At 43.3% G+C, this 18,944-nt stretch overlaps 1 protein-coding gene across 14 annotated transcripts in view; it reads right to left on the reverse strand.

Annotated features, from left to right (window-relative positions):
- Positions 1-18,944, reverse strand: part of SLC22A15 (solute carrier family 22 member 15) — a 255,205-nt gene that overhangs the window by 17,143 nt on the left and 219,118 nt on the right. For 9 of the 14 annotated variants that reach the window (XR_001308430.3, XM_085023482.1, XM_085023479.1 and 6 more), the window contains 3 exons: positions 14,466-14,681; positions 10,086-10,226; positions 6,201-6,286 (listed from right to left, as the gene is read on the reverse strand). Coding sequence is in view for 11 of the 14 variants with exons in the window: in XM_085023482.1 (XP_084879608.1) it covers positions 6,201-6,286; positions 10,086-10,226; positions 14,466-14,681 (443 nt within the window). In the remaining 3 variants the exon portion in view is untranslated. The remainder of the gene's footprint in view (positions 1-6,200; positions 6,287-10,085; positions 10,227-14,465; positions 14,682-18,944) is intronic. The other 5 variants (XR_014844385.1, XM_085023480.1, XM_013997251.3 and 2 more) reach the window with 2 other exon arrangements.

Genomic DNA, 18,944 nt, shown 5'->3' on the forward strand with positions numbered 1-18,944 from the left:
ATTTCCAGTTTAATTCCATTCTGGTCAAAGAACGTTTTTTATGGCCATATGTGTAGCAAATGGAAGTTCCCAGGCCAGGGTTTGAATCCGAGCCACAGCTGTGGCCTATGTATGCCACAGGTGCATCCTTTAACCCCCTGCACTGGACTGAGGATCAAACCTGCACCTCCAAAACAATCCAAGCTGCTGCAGTCAGATTCTTAACCCACTGCACCACAGAGGGAACTCCAAAAGAACTTATTTTTGTAAGATTTCAATCCTTTAAAATTTACTGAAATTTGTTTTATGGCTCAGAACAAGGTCTCTTTTGGTAAATGTTCTGGGCACTCTTCAGACAGAACAATTTTCTGCTGTTTTAAGGCAGTGTGTTCGACAAGTGTCAATCAGGTCATGTTGGCTGTTCAAGTCTCCATATCCTAATTCTTTTCTGTCTACTCTGTCCATCAATCAGGGAGAGAGACTACTGAAATATTCAACTATAATGCTGGATTTGTCTATTTCTCCTTTCAGTTCTGTCCATTTTGTTCCCCGTACTTTGAATATGTTATCAAATGCACACACAATCAGGACTGTGGTATCTTCGGATAAACTAACCACTTTATCATATGTGTTTATAGTTTTTATCAAATCTGGAAAGTAGTTGACCACCTTTTTTTTTTTTTTTTTGTCTTCTTAGGGCTGCACCCACTGCATATGGAAGTTCCCAGGCTAGGGGTTCAGTCTGAGCTGTAGCTGCTGGCCTACGCCAGAGTCACAGCAACGCAGGATCCGGGATCCGAGCCATGTCTGTGACCTACACCACAGCTCATGGCAACACCAGATCCTCAACCCACTGAGAGAGGCCAGGGATTGAATTTGCATCCCCACCTCAGCAGTAGGTGGGGTCCTTACTGCTGAGCCATGGCGGGAACTCCAGCTGATCATCATTTCTGCAAATACCTTTACTTCCCCCTTCTTAGGTTCCAGCTGCACACAGGCTGGACTTGGTGTTGTCCCACAACTTTTGTTTGTCTCATTCTGGAGTTTCTTTTGTCATGGCTTCCTCACTGATCTTTTCTTCTGTAATTTTATCCACTGCACTTTTCTTTTCACATAATGTGTCTTTCATCTCTAGGTGTCTCTTTTTCCATCTTGTTTCTCTGCTCATTATGCTCATGCTTTCCTCTACCTTCTTAAACATACCGAGTGTATTTGTAAGAAATGTTTTAAGGCTCCGGCCTTCTCATTCTATTATCTGTGTCATTTTTGGTTTTGTTTCTATTGACACTTCTCTTGGTTGTGGAAGGTATTTTCCTGCTTATTTGCATGCCTAGTAATACTGACTGGGTGCCATAGGTTGTGAATATTCCACTGTTAGGTGCTGGATTTTATTGTATTCATTTATATGTTGTTGTTCATTTTCCCAGAATGCAGTTAAGTTACTTGGAATCACTTGGGCCTCTGGATTTTTGAAGCACTTTTAGAGCAAGCAGAGAACAGCCTCTGTGGCTGGGTTACTTGGACCCAGGAGGTCTCTACCCAATGCTCCCACATCTGGCTAAAGAGAATGTAAACCAGGCATAGCCCTAGGTTCCGAGAATTGTTCCACCTGCCCCTTTCTGATGGCCACCTCCTCAGCCTCAGTAGCTTCCTCAAATGCATGCCCAGATCGGTAAGTAACCAAAGACTCAGAGGCATGCAACTAGAGATTATCATACCAGGTGAAGTGCGTCAGAAAGATAAAAGACTAATGCCATAATGATATCACTTATATGTGGAATCTAAGATATGACACAAATGAACCTATCTACAACACAGAAACAGACTCATGGGCAAGAACAGACTTGTGGTTGCCAAAGGGGAGAAGGTTGGGGGAGGGATGGAGTGGGAGGTTGGGGAGAGCAGATGTCAGCTATTACCTGCAGAGGGGAAAAAAACAAAGTCCCAGGGCATAGCACAGAGAACGATATTCAGTGTCCTATGTTAAACCATAATGGAAAAGCATATTAAAAAATAATGTATGTGTGTGTGTATACATCTGAATCATTTTGCTATACAGCAAAAAATTAACACAGCTTTGTAAATCAACTATATTTCAATTTAAAAAAAAAGTATCTCTTCCACAGGGAAAAAAATAAACAAAAAAACCAAAGATTCTGAGGCCCCCTCCTGCAGATCTCCGGAGCTCTTCCTCTGTGTATCTTCTGCTTCTCCAATATTTTGCCCAGCAAATTCTAGCTATATTGGCCTCCCCAAGCTGTGCTATCTGTTTTCTCCATTCAGCAAGAGAACAAGAGTTTTCTGGGTGCCCTCTCCATGCACTGAGGCTGGAGATCTGAGCTGGCACACTCTTAGGGCACATCTCGCGTCCTGTCTCTCAAGGATCACTTCCGTCCTCTGCAGCCTGTTGTCCAATGTCTGAAAAGCCGTGCTTCCCATCATTTGTCTGGTTTGATATTTGTTTATAACAGGAGGATAGCTGGTCTCCATTTACCATTTAAATGGTATTAAAGTTCCTGTAGCATTCTGTTGTCAATTCTCACACGGCACCTTCTGCTTTTTATTGTTTTTTGTTTCTGTTTTTATGAATCACCCACTTTTCTCACTAGATGGTATGTTCTTTGAGGCCAGGAGCTAGATCCTTGCTTTGAAGGGTGTCCTGTCTAAAGGCAGGCCCTACAGAAGTTAAATAAACAAAGAATGGGGAGTTCCCATCGTGGCGCAGTGGTTAACGAATCCGAATAGGAACCATGAGGTTGCGGGTTCAGTCCCTGGCCTTGCTCAGTGGGTTATTGATCCGGCGTTGCCGTGAGCTGTGGTGTAGGTTGCAGACGCGGCTCGGATCTCGTGTTGCTGTGGCTCTGGCGTAGGCCGGTGGCTACAGCTCCACTTCGACCCCTAGCCTGGGAACCTCCATATGCTGCGGGAGCGGCCCAAGAAATAGCAAAAAGACAAAAAATAAAAAAAATAAAAAAAAAATAAACAAAGAATGGGCAGGCTGAGGTTGAAGAAAGAAATGAGATATAAAGGTTCCTCTAGAGCTGAGTCTGAGGACACGCCCTTCAACGGTGAAACTTGTTTATCTTGTCATGGGCTGTGACTCCCCAGTATTCAGATCCTCTGGCAGGATCAAAGCCGCCAGAAACCTCCTTGCCATCCTCCTTGCCCAGTGCCACTCTGACAAGCTGGGTTCCTGAACCCTGTGCCTGGTCCCCATCAGGCCTGCCCACTGAAGAGTTAAGAATGGGTCCTGATCAGGCCGCATGAGTCCTCTAAGGCTACGGCTTCGTCCTGTGCAATGAATACCTGGCTCCGAAAATGCTAAGAGAGCAGGCCAGCATTCCCAAAAGAGCACCGACTTAAGAGTGAGACAGAAGCTGAAATCTGAATCCCAGGTGTGCTGCTTCCTCGCTGTGCAACCATGGACAAGTTGCTTGACCTGCCTGAGCTTTAGTTTCCTTAGGAAATGGTGAAAATATATATGGTGATAATACACAGCTCTACGTATGAAGAGAACCCAGCACAGAGTCAACATTTAATAAATGCTCACCAATAGTGTAGCTTAATTAGGATCCTTCAAGTAGACAGAGACATTAGGTAAAATGCATGACAATCAGTCTGCGGAAAAAATGAGTGACCACGTGGTGACACTGCCCCCGGAGGACATTTACTTTACAAACATGTACTGAACAGGAGGACACTTTTGTCCAGTAATTATCAACCATAGGCTGGGGGATGCCGAGCAATCTGGTTTCTAGCTTACTGTCTCTTCCAGTTATACCTTCGTATCATGACTCGGACACAGAGGACCACAAATCATACATATTTGTTAAAAGAGAGTTGGTGGGTAGAGGACATCTAAGTTGGCCGAAAGGAGAGAGCGAGTGTGTGTTTGGTGAAGAAGGGAGGGCAGATGAGCATCAAAAGCAGTGAGAAAATGAATGAGGGGTGGCCAAGCTCACACAAGATGTTAATAGAAGTTTTCAAACGACTGCTCGCTCTTAACATCTTTTGATCGGAACTTTCCTAACAGGTAGCTTAAAGCTGAGCACTTAGAAAAAATTGAGATTTAAAAAGAAAGCCATCAAAATATTTTGGAGAGTAAATATGAAAGGTTCAAAGAAAGTTTAAAGAACAAATATTTTCAGCTCGAAGAAGATTCAGGAATAGCTAGATGGCTCCCTGCAAACAGAGAAAGGATTATGCAAAAAGAGAGGGTGACCATCTGTTCTCTCTCTCTAGTGATGATTAAAGTGAAAGGAAATGGGCTCAGTTGTGGAAGAGGATCGTTCTCCCATTCTAATGGCTGTTAAAACAGAAACAATTTGCTAAGGCATATGATGGAATTTCTTTCCCTAGAAATCTTCAAAAATAGACTACACTCCACGTTTCTAAGTATGACAGAGGAACCACGTCCCCAAGGCACACACTCTGTTTTGCTACATTCCTTGCTCAGTGTCCTCCAAGCGCACAGCTGACAACGGGCTCCAGCTGTCTCTTAGGGAGAGGCTGGAGGTGACAGAGAAGGCTGGCGGGTCTGGATGCGAGATCACACATCTGCTTTCCCTTTGGGTCTGTGTAGAAAGGACCATGTGTGCAGTCCCAGGGTGTGAGTTACCTGGAGGGGACAGACATGTGGGAGCAAGGAAAGACAGGATCCACATGGCTTGCTGAGGTGCGACAGCTTACAGGTGTGCTCAGAGTAACAAGGAAAAAGGTGACGAAGAGAACACTGGACTAGTACAGGGAGAAAACAACTGCATTTCCAGGTTGTCTACGACAAACAGAATCTGCCAAACTGAGAGCTGCAGTGACTCGAAGCCCGTGAATGTCACGTCCCAGCCCAACAGCACTGGGCACTTGATTCTATAAGCCCACGGCAGGGCAACGGCTGAGGAGTTTCTCCTTTTCCTGACACTAGCACAGGCAATGATTTTCTTAGATGTAAGAAACAGACAAACTTAGTAAATTCTCTAGTTTCCAGGATTCCATGAAAATCACTATAAGGCTGTTCTAAATGTTAAGTTCTAATGGGTGAACCAACGGCACTTGGATTTGAGGCAGCGAACTTCAGGCAGCAGGTGTGCAGGAGGGCTAGCGAGCTGGAGCACACGGCCTTGGAGCCCTCCGTGAGACCTTGTACAGCAGAGCCTCAAGGAGATGTGATCACCAAAGGAACACTAAATACATGATATGCTCTAATGGGAAATGAATTCCTCAGCTGCATTTCTAGTAGTTACCAAAACCTTCAAGCTCAACCATCTCACGAGGATTCCACCCGCACCCTCTCAAAGGAACAAGCCCCTTAATGGAGCCCATCAAAATCCCAAAGCCCTCTGAACACGGCTTTGGTTACTCCATATGTTCCAGCAGCAAGGACCTTGTTATGACCCACTCCCTACTGTTGAAAATTATGGGTAAAGCCACAGTTCTTGATGCAGGATCTGGCATGCCTCAAATGTGTTAGAAAAAGGAAAAGAAAAGAAAAAAAGGAAGAAGGGAAGGAAGGAAGAAAGACAGACAGACAGACAGACAGAAAGAAAGAAAGAAAAAGTTGAGAACGAGCACTATCTACAGAACTTCTATAAAGGAGCAGAAATCATGTTAGAGAAAGATGCCAAAGGGACCTTTTTGGAGCTGTGTTTGCACAGCAAAGCTACAAACAGAAAAACAGCAACAGTGTCTAAGGATGTTTTATTCATACTTTACATAAGATGAAGCAAAGGTAACTTGCCACCAGCAGTGAATATTATGCTTATGGTTGCTGTTGCTATTATCAGGGTGCCCCAGGAGTACTGATGGAGGTACCGAGGGTGCCAAAGCCACCTCTGAGAACCAGTGCCTCTCATCTCCAGTCTCGGGATTGGCTGGAATGAGGAGAGCAATCTGCAGCTTTGGACGGAGTTGCCTTCTGTGCAGAACTAAATGGTCCTCCTCCTCCTCGAATAAACAGCCCTAACATCACCAGTACTGCAGTCCAGACACCCCAGATGGTAGCTTAATCGCCTGAAAGAATTAATAGTGCACCTCTAAGCACATTATTCACCCAGAGAATAGTTAAGGCAATGGAAAGAATCTGGCCCATTATACCCCATACAATTGCTAAGTAATATGCAATCACAGAAATGAAGCATGGCATATGGTAATCTCGCCACTATATTGAGATTCATTGTAATAAAAGTGCTGTTCAAAACCCTCATGTAGAAATTGGAAAGGCATACCTTTTTTTTCTGGAAGAAACATGACAATAAGACAAGCCAGTCCTCCCAGGCACAGAAATGCTGCTAATGTCCGCTTCCGACCAAACCTAAAGAATACAAAGAAATGCACATTTCTCTTGAGAATCTTGTAAATTCATCCCCTTCATCCCCTCATGCCCCTAACCTTTCTTTTTCTTTCTTTCTCCTTTTTTTGCTTTTTAGGGCCGAACCCGCAGCATATGGAAATTCCCCAGGCTAGGGGGTGAATCAGAGCTGAGACTGCCCGTCTACTCCACAGCCACAGCCACACAGGTTCCCAGCCGTGTCTGCGACTTACACCCCAGCTCACGCCTTAACCCACTGATAGAGGCCAGGGATCAAACCCCTATCCTCATGGATCCTAGTCGGGTTTGCTGCTGCTGAGCCACGACGGGAACTTCCCCCAGTCTTTCTTTTTAAATGTCCTCCCGTTTGTTATAGGTTCATCTTTTCTTAAGGAGTGGATGGCAAATGTGACCGACCAGGACCTAAGATCCATAACCAATACAAAGCAACGGAAAACGTGCTGGATGGCAGGATTAAATGATGTGTGCAGGAAGAGAACAGAATCATTCTACCTACTTCCGTGAGTGTTTCCTAGGTTCCAGGCACTGTCTGAAATGCTTTCTGTCAACGCTAATAATATATCTACCTGTGAGGCGTGCGCTGTTCTATTCTCCATCTTCTGGAGAATAACACTGAAACAAGGAGAATGGAGTCTTCTGGCTCCTTTTATCTTCTGGTTACTTGTACCTTAAGCAGTTAAATGTTTAAACATTCCCCCCCCCCTTAAAAATACAAAAAAGAAATTCCTTTATTTTCTTTTTCTTTCTTTTTTTTTTTTTTTTTGCCTTTTTAGGGCCACACCTGTGGCATATGGAGGTTCCCAGGCTAGGGGTCTAATCAGAGCTGTAGCCGCCAGCCTATGCCAGAGCCACAGCAACTGGGGATCCGAGCCACATCTGCGACCTACACCACAGCTCATGGCAACGCCGGATCCTTAACCTACTGAGCGAGGCCAGGGATTGAACCCGCAACCTCATGGTTCCTAGTCTGATTTGTTTCCACTGTGCCATGATGGGAACTCTGAGAAATTTCTTGTTAATATGTCAGAATTAGTGAAATTTATTGCACATTTTATTGGGAGAAATAATTTTGCCCTAGACTTGGAAGGAAGATATGAACGTTAATAAGCCTTCCTTTACTAGAGGCCAGCGATATGCTAGGTTCCTCTATTAGTAGCTTCAGGGTACTAGTAATTTTTTTTTTTCTTTTTCTTTTTTGGGTGCAGTGTGAACAGCTTGATGTGGAAGCTTCGTTCCCAGACCAGGGATCGAACCTGGGCTGGAGTGGTGGAAGTGCCCAATCCTAACCACTAGACCACCAGGGAACTCTTGTCAATGTTACTTGCAATTTTTATAACAATTTTGCCAGGGAAATCTTATAATCCCTGGTTTGAGGATAACTACATGGAGGCTTAGTGAAGTCACTTCTCAAGGTCATAGGTCATGTGGCTAAGACTATATTTGGACTCAGGTCTGCCTGATCCCCGAGGTGCTGTTCCTCCCTTTGCTTCAGATTTTAATCCTGACTCTGGTGGTGACAGCGGGGAAGTCTCCAGGTTATTGTGCTTAATTTAGCAATTAGTATGGACTGCCTGTCAAGTGGGAAGCATCACACTAGGCAGACACTAGAATTGCAGAGACATACAGGACACCCCCAAGGATGGTGTCCTTGTAACCCCTGTAGCCCTTTACGTAGCTGTCGGAAGGGAACCAGGAAGCTGTAACGGGGAAGCACACACGAGGGGAGTCTGGCACAGACACAGATTTCTGAATATGCTGCCTGACTCGGCTTTTGGAGCATGATGAGCACACACTCAGTCCCTGAGAGGAGGGTCAGCAGAGGCGCCTGCCCCCGCCTCCTCCCAGCCTTCGATTGAGCAAAATCCAAAACTGCTCTTTAAAATGCTTTGACCTCAATATCCGTGACAACAGCAACCAGTGCAATGCTAAAGGAATGTCATTCTCGGTAAAAATGATGATTTCTGGAGAATGAGAAATGGCATAATCCAACTGATTCCTGGCTTCGATAGAAGAGGATTTTCAATTGCCCTAGTCAGGGCTTCAATAACAGAAGGGATCTGAGCAAGCTGAAAAAAGGGTGCTCTCTAAAAGAATTAAAAAATATATATTTCTAAACTGTGCTCACAGACAGTGAGCAACAAAAGTAGGATCTATCCTTCCCCTCAGCAAAGTCAGTGGATCTTAAGGGGAGAGAAAAGCTGTTGTAGTTCCAGTTCTTTGTCTTGTGTAATAGCTTCTAAGTGATAGTGATTGGATCATGGAGTTTCTATCTGCCCAGAGCCAATAATCCCATCTGATGGAATTAACAAATCACACACAGACCACTCACAATCAGGGGGTAATGTCTTTTTAATATTGGATTAAAAATCTACAAAGACCTAAAGAGACATTTCTCCAAAGAAGACATACAGATGGCCAATGAAAAGCTGCTCAACACAGCTAATGATCAGAGAAACGCAAATCAAAACTTTAATATGGTATCATCTCACCATCCACAGATGGTACCTGTCAGAATAGACAAGAGCAAAAGGTCTATAAATAATAAATGCTAGAGAGGGTTTGGAGGGAAGGGAATCCTCCCACACGGGGTAGCAATGTAAGCTGGTGTAACCACTATGGAAAATAGTATGGGAGGTTCCTTAAAAACTAAATATAGGAGTTCCTGTCGTGGCACAGTGGTTAACGAATCCGACTAGGAACCATGAGGTTGCCGGTTCAGTCCCTGGCCTTGCTCAGTGGGTTAAGGATCCAGCGTTGCCATGAGCTGTGGTGAAGGTTGCAGATGTGGCTCAGATCCCGTGTTGCTGTGGCTCTGGCTAGGCCGGTGGCTACAGCTCCAATTCGACCCCTAGCCTGGGAACCTCCATATGCTGCGGGAGCAGCCCTAGAAAAGGCAAAAAGTCAAAAAAAACAAAAACAAAAACAAAAAACAACTAAATATAATCCAGCAATCCCCCTACTTCATAAATATCCAGAGAAAACTCTGATTTGAAAAGATACATTTACCCCAATGTTCATAGCAGTACAATTTATAACAGCCAATACATGGAAATAATCTAAATTTCCATCAACAGATGAATAGATAAAGAAGAGATAGCATACACACACACACACACGTACATATACCATACACATCACACACGGAATATTGCTCAGCCATAAAAAAGAATGAAATAATGCCATCTGCAGCAACATGGACGGACCTAAAGATTATTATACTGAGTGAAGTAAGTCAAATAAAGACAAATATTATGATATTACTCACATGTGGAAAATTGGATACAAATAAATTTATTTATAAAACAGACTCGCAGACATAGAAAATAAACCTGTAGCTACCAAAGGGGAAAATGGGGTGGGGAGGGATAAACTGGGAGTTTGGAATTAGCAAATACAAACGACTGCATACAAAATAGATAACCACAAGGTCCTACTGTCTAGCACAGGAAACTAGCCATGTTCCATATCTTGTAAGAAACTGTAATGGAAAAGAATATATATAGGTACAACTGCATCACTTTGCTGTACACCAGAAACGAACACAATGTTGTAAATCAAATATACTTCAATAAAAAAAAAAAAAAACCTACACCAAAAACTCATGAACAGGAAACCTAAGAAATAACACTGTGTTTGTTCTGAAAAGAATGCTAATCATCCTGATGTAAGTAATTAGCGGATACTGCATTTGGACAAATATGGAATAATATTTTGGTACTTCTGTGTGTGAGCGTGTAGGGCTGTCCTCTCTATGGTACACCTTACAGCCATCCATACTCACCATTTTTGGTTAATCAAGTAGATGCAGATAGGGTAAGATGGAATCTCTATGAGGCCAGACAGGGCCAAGTTGGCATAAATATTTCCACCTAGATCTCCTGCGCTCAGAGTTAGGCCATAATATACCAAACTGCACACAAACCTGCAATTTGGGGTGAAAGACAAGAAAGACAATGGAAAAACTCATTATAATCTGCCAGAGAAGATTCAGACATTGGCTCAAACAATGTCAAGCAGTAAGCTTAACTCTCCCACCAGGCTTTCTAACCTATAATTTCTATACCAGGACAAAATAAAGGGGCCTTAGAAATGATTTGAGATGCTCTATAAAGAAAATGACTGGCCAGCACCTGACAGAGGAGACGCTGTTGGTGCTTTCATCACACATTCTGCATCTAAGAGACGACAATGACTCTATTCTTAACTTTTTTTTTAACTCGACAATTTATAGACTACTTGCCCTAGGTAACTGTTGTGATATTATTGAAATGACTCTAGAAAAGAACTCCCATGGAGCGCGAGCCAACAGAGGACGGCACTGTGAACCCATGCTGATGAGTGCCCGGCTCGCCAGTGGGTGCTGACGGGGCCTCTCAAGCTGTCCTGGCATTCAGCAGGTGCGTATGCTGTGGACGCCCAGAACAGGAAAGAGAAGATGAGGGCCGTGGCACAAGCAGGACCCTCTAGGAGGATCCAAGCCATTCATCTGTTTCTGCGCACCACTGCTGAAACACTGAGGGAGCGCCTTCTGGGTGGCAGGCATTTTGCCAGGCATGGAGCCTACACCCCACAGCCCAGGAGCTAAGCCGGACAATGGGCCATCCTGAAACTCCAGGTTGTGGAATAATAGGAACTTCTTCCAGAGTGAAGGGAATACAGTCGTTTCCGCTTTTCCTCAGGGGATATGTCTCAAGAGCCCCAGTGGATGTCTGAAACCACAGATGGTACCCAACCCTATATATACTACATTTTTTTCCTAGACATACACCTATGATAAAGTTTAATTTATAAATTAGGTGCAGTAAGAGAACATTCTAATTGCCAGCATCACTACTCTTGAGATCTGGATCATTATTAAATAAGGGTGACTGGACCTCCACAGTTGATCTGACAACCCAGATGGCTGCTAAGTGACTACGGGGCAGGATCCATTGGGCACAGGGATGGGTCACATCTCAGAAGGTAGGGATCAATATGGCGTGAGAGTTTATCACGTTACTCAGAGAGGTGCACAATTTAAAACTGCTGAGTTGTTTCTTTTTGGAATTTTCCATTTAATATATTTTTTCCCTCCCTCCTGGCTCCATTTAATACTTTCAGACTGCTGCTGACATTGGGTAACTGAAACCACAGAAAGCAAAAATGCAGATAACGGGGAAACTACTGTAACAGGAACTTTTGTATTTAGGAAAACACATTATTAAAAATAAAACTAGACCATGCGCCCCCAAGAGCTCTAAGATTATACCATCAGTTACCTGAAGTGAAACATCAAAAGGAGGAGAAAGCAAAGCAAGATGCACATGCCCAAAACAGAGCAAGGGCAAAAGAATTTCCTAAGAAAATACTAGAGAAACTTTGAGCCAAAAATATATGCTGACTGTGTACTAAGTGTAAAAGGTGTTTTTTGTTTTGTTTTGTTTTGTTTTGTTTTTTACTGTGTGTAACAGACAAAACTATTTAAGTCAATAAACTTTTAAGAATTCTCAAAAAAAATAAATAAATAAAGCTAGAATAGAACAAAAATAAACCCTAAAACTGGGCTTTGCTAGTATACGCATACATTTTGCAAGCCATACATTTCTATACAAAGAGTAAAATACCTGGGCTTCAGAAGTTCATCAGTTTTTATGTTTTCACAATTCATTTTGACAAGCGTTTATTACGGGGAAATTCCCATTAACTTCCCTTTTCCTTAGAAAAAGTCCAATGAGCTGTGACTATGATGAGACCAACAGAAAAGGGAAAGCTTTCCTCCCATCTCTGCCACAACAGAGAAATGGGCCAAGGGCCCTGGGCTATGAAGAATGGGCCACGGGAACCAAGGGGAGCGCTAGCAAGGGACCGAGGAACCCCTGGAGCTGGCCTGCTTAGTGACTCATCCCTCTCTGGCAAATGAGCCCAGGCAGCAGCTACTTCCCATTACTTCTTCCTGGGTGGAGCTGTCACTCATCTTCTAAGGATGATGAGTAGAGCCATAGCTGGGACACCACGGGTAAGAAGGCAAAGTGACCCTAAGAGGTCTGTCTGTTTTCTGGAAGACTAAAATATCTTCCTAAAGTATCTAAAAAATTCTTTCCCTCTGCAGTGGAGCCCCTATTCCTAGTGTGTTGTGTGTGTTGGTGTGCATCTACTCCACATGGAAAACAGAACTCCCAGTGAAGTCATTTCAGCCATGGAAACATACATACATACTCAAGCCAAGTTGTGATGGTAGCAGGTAGGGCACAAATAAACAAAGCCGGTTCAAGACACCAGAGGAATTTCATTATCAGCTGGTGGTGAGATGGGATGGGCAAAATATGGGCAAGCAGGACCTGTGGTCCCAAGGCGGGGATTCTGCTTACAAATGTCCTGGATGGTAGGCTGGGTCGTAGGGATGCATATTTACAGCTGTTGAAATCATCTCAATCCTCGTTATGGGCCCCAAGCAAAATTTAAAATGCTTGCATAATATTTAACAGTATATTTAGGGCATCCAAGAACTATTTAAAAAGGCACGACCATGGGAAATAACCAAAGGAACAGATGTTAAACTCAGAGGAATAATTTTATTCCCCAGTTAAGCCTTTCTTCACTGACTGATCCACGGAAAGGATTTGAGAATTTTATAGCATCTTCAAAAAGAAGGACAGTATGTGGAATGACGCTGTCTCAGTTATTGTGTATTTTCACATTCTGAGCCCGGGGGAAGAAGTTTATCTGAGAAGAGCTCCTTTGGCTGTGTAAGATGTAAAATAAACAGGAACATTCTCCCTGGCTCTAAGTCTAGTTTGTTTCTTTGTCTGTCTGTTTTTTATCCCCTGGAGGCCAGAAACCCAAAGTTATTATTCCTGGGGGGGAAAAATGTAAAAACAAGAAATAAATAATCCCTAAGAAGTAGATGCTTCCTTCAAGGCAGAGGGTTTGACTGATTGTCTTACATGACACACAAATGCAGTGTTTTGTTTTGTTTTTTTTTTGGAGCCTTAGGTATCTAAACATACTTTGTAAGTATTTACAATTGGGAGAAGCTCAAGTTAGTGGCTCCTAGGCGGTATAGTCAGTTTTGGCTCTTAAAGGTTCCCTTATCTCTATGCTTCCAAGCTTGTGTCCTTCATTCAATATTTCTCATGGATCTGTGATACTCCAGCACTATACTGGCTTGGTGGGGAAAGCAGCTGGCATGACCTGGCCCCTAACCATGCAGGTGGTAGCCAGGGTTTGGTTGGGTAAGAAAAGAGAATCATGATATGGAAAACAATCTTTGCAGCTTTTTTCTCAATCTGCTGGTTCTTTTTTTAGCCTTATTTATACGATTGCTTTCATGAAAAATGCCTCTCCTCTATCTCTGTGTGAAAATGTAGGTTTTTATGCAGCCTTCTTGGCAAACACATGCAAACTGCAGCACAACAGTAAACATGATGGCCACGTCCAATACTGGACCAAATTACATTATGGCACTTCAGCAGAATGAACAATATTAAAACACATGTGTACTCCACAAATTGTATGTATTGCTCATCCACTTCTCCCCTTTCCACAATTATATCCTTTAAATGGAACCATACTGAATCATTCAGTGCATTTTGAGGGCAGGTCAGAATCAGCCAAACTAGAAAATCAGGTTCAGTGAGTGCTAATCCATTCATTCACTGATGTGCACATGTGGCTTGGAAGCTGTCATGTCACACTCCCAGGATCTTATCTGTAGGAGGAATTACGTTCAGTCCACCGGACTGAGTGGAAATGCCACACAAAATGCAGCCCAAGGCACTGCAATCAGACTGCCTGATGCCAAACCACGGGGAGGTGCTTTCAATGTCCTCAGAAACTCTTCTGCTTCCCTGCCCGGTGTGCTTGCCTGCTTTCCTCTTTTGGGGGGAGAGGGAGCGTGAGCATTTACATTCAATACCTCATAGAAGTGGAGCTGTGTTTCTAAAGTCTACTTATACAAGTTCCCTAACCTGCCACCACGCACCAGCATTTCCTCCAGGAAGGGGAGGGTGCGGAGAAAGCAGAGGTGAGCCGGCTGCCTAAGGGAAGGGATGGGGTGGGGGAGGAAGGGGCCTGTTCTTGGGAAAACAACCTCGCCCTGAACAGCAGCGGGGAGTTTTCTGTAACCCGGAAGAGCCCTTCAGCAGCCTGAGTTGCAGATGGACAGAACAGCCCTGAGAATTACCAGATGAACATGAGGGTCAGCGTGTGCCCCAAGAGGACCCGGTAGCGGAACAGGTCCAGGAAACTTCCGGTTTCCTTGCAGCTCCTGTTGGCCGGGTGTGTTAGAGAGAAGGTGCACCTGAGCTGGCGGTTCCTCCTGGCAATGAGGTACAGGGCTGCTTCGGCCTCTCGCAGTCGACCCTGGGAGTATAACCAACGGGGTGATTCAGGAATGAATCTGAAAGAGACGTCATTAAAGGCTGTATATTCGTATAGGCACGTGCGCATCGGAAGGAGACAAAGCACCCACGCAGGGCGGGCGTCCCCGCACCACAACCGAGTCCACGTTAGGTTTAAAGCCTGACTCTCCCAATGACACGTGGAGGAGAGAGAAGGCGACGTCCAACCGCTGCCAGCATGACAGGGTGGCTGCCCTCATGAATGGAAACCAAAACCATGCCTCCAAAGTCAAGGTAAAAAAAGTAAACAGTATGCATTTACTTTTATGTACATTTTAATATGTGAGTGGCAAGTTAAGTCTATAATATTCAATAATGCAAAGTGTTTATAAAATACGTGTCAGAGATAGGACTCTAAATCATAGCCAAGTGTTGTTAGAATAATACCAGAGAGAGGATTTTTAAAGTTCGGGAAAAGCCTCAGGAAGAAGATAAAAGTCTCTATTATCCATTAGGAAAAAAAAATTGTAATGTTTTTAACATAGTGATATGTTACTGAAAAGGCAGAGATGATTTTAAGATGACACATAAAAATGAAACTGGTGTATCACACTTTAGCTACTTTCCAGCTTAAAAGCCTCAAAATACCTCAATCAGCTGACACACTCTAATATGTCCTGAGGATGTTTCCTGATCCCCCAAGGCCTTCAAGAATAAACGTTATTTTCTGGGTTAACTTCTAATTGCAAAACTACAAGACGCGGCTCGGATCCCGCGTTGCTGTGGCTCTGGCGTAGGCCGGTGGCTACAGCTCCGATTCAACCCCTGGCCTGGGAACCTCCATATGCCGCGGAAGCGGCCCAAGAGATAGCAACAACAACGACAAAAGACAAAAAAAAAAAAAAAAAAAAAAAAACTACAGTTATTTTCTACTCTAACTACAAAGTATTGAACATTTCTACCAACAGTGATATCTTCTTTCAAGACTTAGATACCGCATCTTCTCTCCTCTTCAAAGTTCTGCATAAACTTTTAGAGGACTTTTCAAAAACCAGACTGTGGCAGGAACATGGAAGCCTTGTTTATGAAACACAGCAAGTACCTTCTGATCTAACTGGACATTATTTGCCTGAAAGGAAATGTGTATGAATGACTGGCTACTTAAGATGTCTTCTAGAACAGTTCATGCCTTTCAGTAAGGACAGTGAATTGGCAACAAACATCTCAGAACTTGGAACTTCACGGAGAGCAACTCCATCAATAACCATTTAGTGAGCACTTTTATTTTGTACCCAGCAATGTAACAGGTGTGGAGAGGAAAGACAATGGTTACAAAAAGGCAGGCATTTTCCCAGGAGTTTTGCTATGAGGAGAGATTATTTATGCACAACCTTTGGTCATCAACAAAAGCAGGACTAAAGGTCTCTATAACATCCTGGAAAATTCCTTTATTTACTTCTTCCTTGCCATCTGATTACTGTTACACAGGTAAATAATCAAGTAAAATACTATTTTTATTGGAAGTGAGGTCTGCTGATCATCACTGGCTTCACTGGCCATATCCACAGGCCCACATATGCAGGACTAGGTAACACTACCTAATTGCAGAGTTCCATTGTGGCTCAGTAGTAACAAACCCAATTAACATCCATGAGGGACATGGGTTCCATCCCTGGCCTCACTCAGTGGGTTAAGGATCTGGCATTGCCGTGAGCTGTGGTGTAGGTCGAAGACAGATCTGGCATTGCTGTAGCTGTGGCACAGGCCAGTGGCTGCAGCTCCCATTAGACCTCTAGCCTGGGAACTTCCTTATGTTGCAGGGGTGGCCCTAAAAATACAAAAATGAAGAAACAAAAAAACTACCTGATCAAGACTAAATACAAATAAATAGAATATAAAAGAAGATTAGTGGAGTGAATACAGAGATGATACTTGGGACAGAAAAATAGGTGAAGTGCTGGAAAGTCTACAGTGGTAAAAATTAAAATTGGGGCAGTCAAAGAGGAGTGAAAAAGGACCGACAAGGAAGTAGCCAAAATATTGGCAGTCATTATTATCTCTGGGTAATTTAAATCATTTCCCCCCTTCTTCTTAAGCTTTCTGTGTTTTTAGAATCTTTTTTTTTTTTTTTTTTTTTTTTTTTTTTGCTTTTTAGGGCCACATCCGAGGCATATGGAGATTCCCAGGCTAGGGGTCTAATGGGAGCTACAGCAGCATCTTCAACCTATACCACAGCTCGAGGCAATGCTGGGTCCTTAACCCACTGAGCGAGGCCAGGGGTTGAACTCACAACCTCATGGTTCCTAGTCAGATTCGTTTCTGCGGCACCACGATGGAAACGCCCTAGAATGTTTATAAGCAAAAACAAAACAAAAACAAAAACTTTTAAAACTTTAAAAATCATTTTTAAAGATGATATTTGTGAAAGAGGCTGTGGGAACTTGATTCTGAGTTAATCCCAACTATTTATACTTGGGAAAGGATTTATCTAGATTATATAAATTTAGGGCCTGATATTTCTCCACAGTTTGAGAAATCAATAAGCTTCTCACTAAGAAAGCCTCACCTAGTTACCAATGGACAGATTTGGGAATATGAGTTTCACACCTGCTGCTGATGCATACAAACATTAAGATGTGTTTTTAGAAGGAAAAGCAGGCCTTAAACACGCAGCCCTCTACGTAGCGCTGTGGTCACCCTGAGAAACTATAATGCTAATTTAATAGTGAGGTCTCTGCTCAAAGATGTCCTGGGCATTTCTTTAAAAGCGGACAACCTTTGCAAATTAAGGGGGCACTGATTTTTAATATAAAACCACTCAAGTTCAAGTACTGTGAAAATAAGGAACTTTTAAGCTAAGTAATAATATCTCTAGTAAAACAAATAAGGTATGACTCTAAAATAACATGACTTTTTCTTATGTTGCTGATGGCTAACGAAGGCTTAATTCCAAAGGTTTTTGTGCCAACATCTGTCCAATGGAAATGAAGCATCTATTGTGCAGAAGGCTTTGGTGCTGGTGGGAATGCAACTGAGCAAAGAGCCTATGATGGTCAGAGCACCTGCTTTATAAAGAGGATACGCTCCGTGGGAGGCAGAAATACGGGGCCCCTGAAAAGGTGTAGGTTAAGTGCTGTAACCTTCAGAGAGGAAAGCGAATGAGAGGCGGTATGACCAGGAAAAGCTCGGAGGGAGTGGGGTTCAAGCAAACTTGGGAGCGCTGTGAACTAATAAATATGAGGACTGAGGAGAAGGGCATTGGAGGTTCAGGCAATAGCACTGAATAGGAGGCACGGAAGCAAAAATGAGCAGCGTAGTGTGCCTGGGACAGCGTATGGGAAATGGGATGCAAGAAAAGCAGGAGATAAACTGGAGGCTGAGGGTGGCAAACCTTACTTTTCAAGACCAAACGGAATAAACATGTGTTTCAATATTACATGCTCTTTTCTCTGTTGGCTATTTTCCATGCCCTGATTTTTTTTTTTTCTTTTTATGGCCACACCTGCAGCATATGCAAGTTCCCAGGCTAGGATTCAAATCAGAGCTGCAGCTGAGGCTTACACCACAGCCACAGCAACACAGAATCCGAGCCACATCTGCAACCTACTCTACAGCTCACGGCAACGCCAGATCCTTAACCCACTGACTGAGTGAGGCCAGGGAGCGAATCTGCATCCTCATGGATGCTAGTCAGGTTCTTCACCTGCTGAGCCACAATGGGACTCCCATGACCTGAGTTAATTTCCCAGTGAGTTAGTGGCTCCACCTAGCCCTGAGCAGTAACAAACTTAGACAACACATTCTGAAAACAAAAAGAATGGCTCAGATCATCCAGGGAGGCTGCTCTTCTAATGAAGGAGAAGGGAAAGCCAGCCTGGATTGAGAAAAGTATGTGATTTGTTAAATACTTAAAAAGAAAATTCATTTATGTACTGATATTTCCATGAATGCTTCTTAATTCAAGGAACTATATTAGGCACCATTTATTCCCCAAATTTACAATACACAAGCTAATAAAATATGGTTAGTTTTCCTTCCTAATAAAATTACCTCACTCTAACTGACATCCCTAAATGCATTTCATAAATTCTGTCTTTTTAAATATAGGCTCTTTCTCCTATATTCATTTTTGCACTTAACAATTCCCATACTTCCAACGAGAGAATCCAAACAGATTTCAGTTCAATGCCCACCAAATCTCAATTAGCAGCATCTGCACAAAGATTTACTAATCCAAATTGCTCTCTGAATGAACACTCCATTCCAGGTGTCCCTTATCCAGAAGAAAGCTGGTAATGCTGGCTGAAAATTTTATCCCGAAG

Source organism: Sus scrofa, chromosome 4 (genome assembly GCF_054392235.1).
Source record: "Sus scrofa isolate SSC_HxYL_T2T_F1_AM1 chromosome 4, Sscrofa_HxYL_maternal_Yorkshire_Landrace_v2.0, whole genome shotgun sequence".
In the NCBI taxonomy this organism is placed as follows: domain Eukaryota; kingdom Metazoa; phylum Chordata; class Mammalia; order Artiodactyla; family Suidae; genus Sus; species Sus scrofa.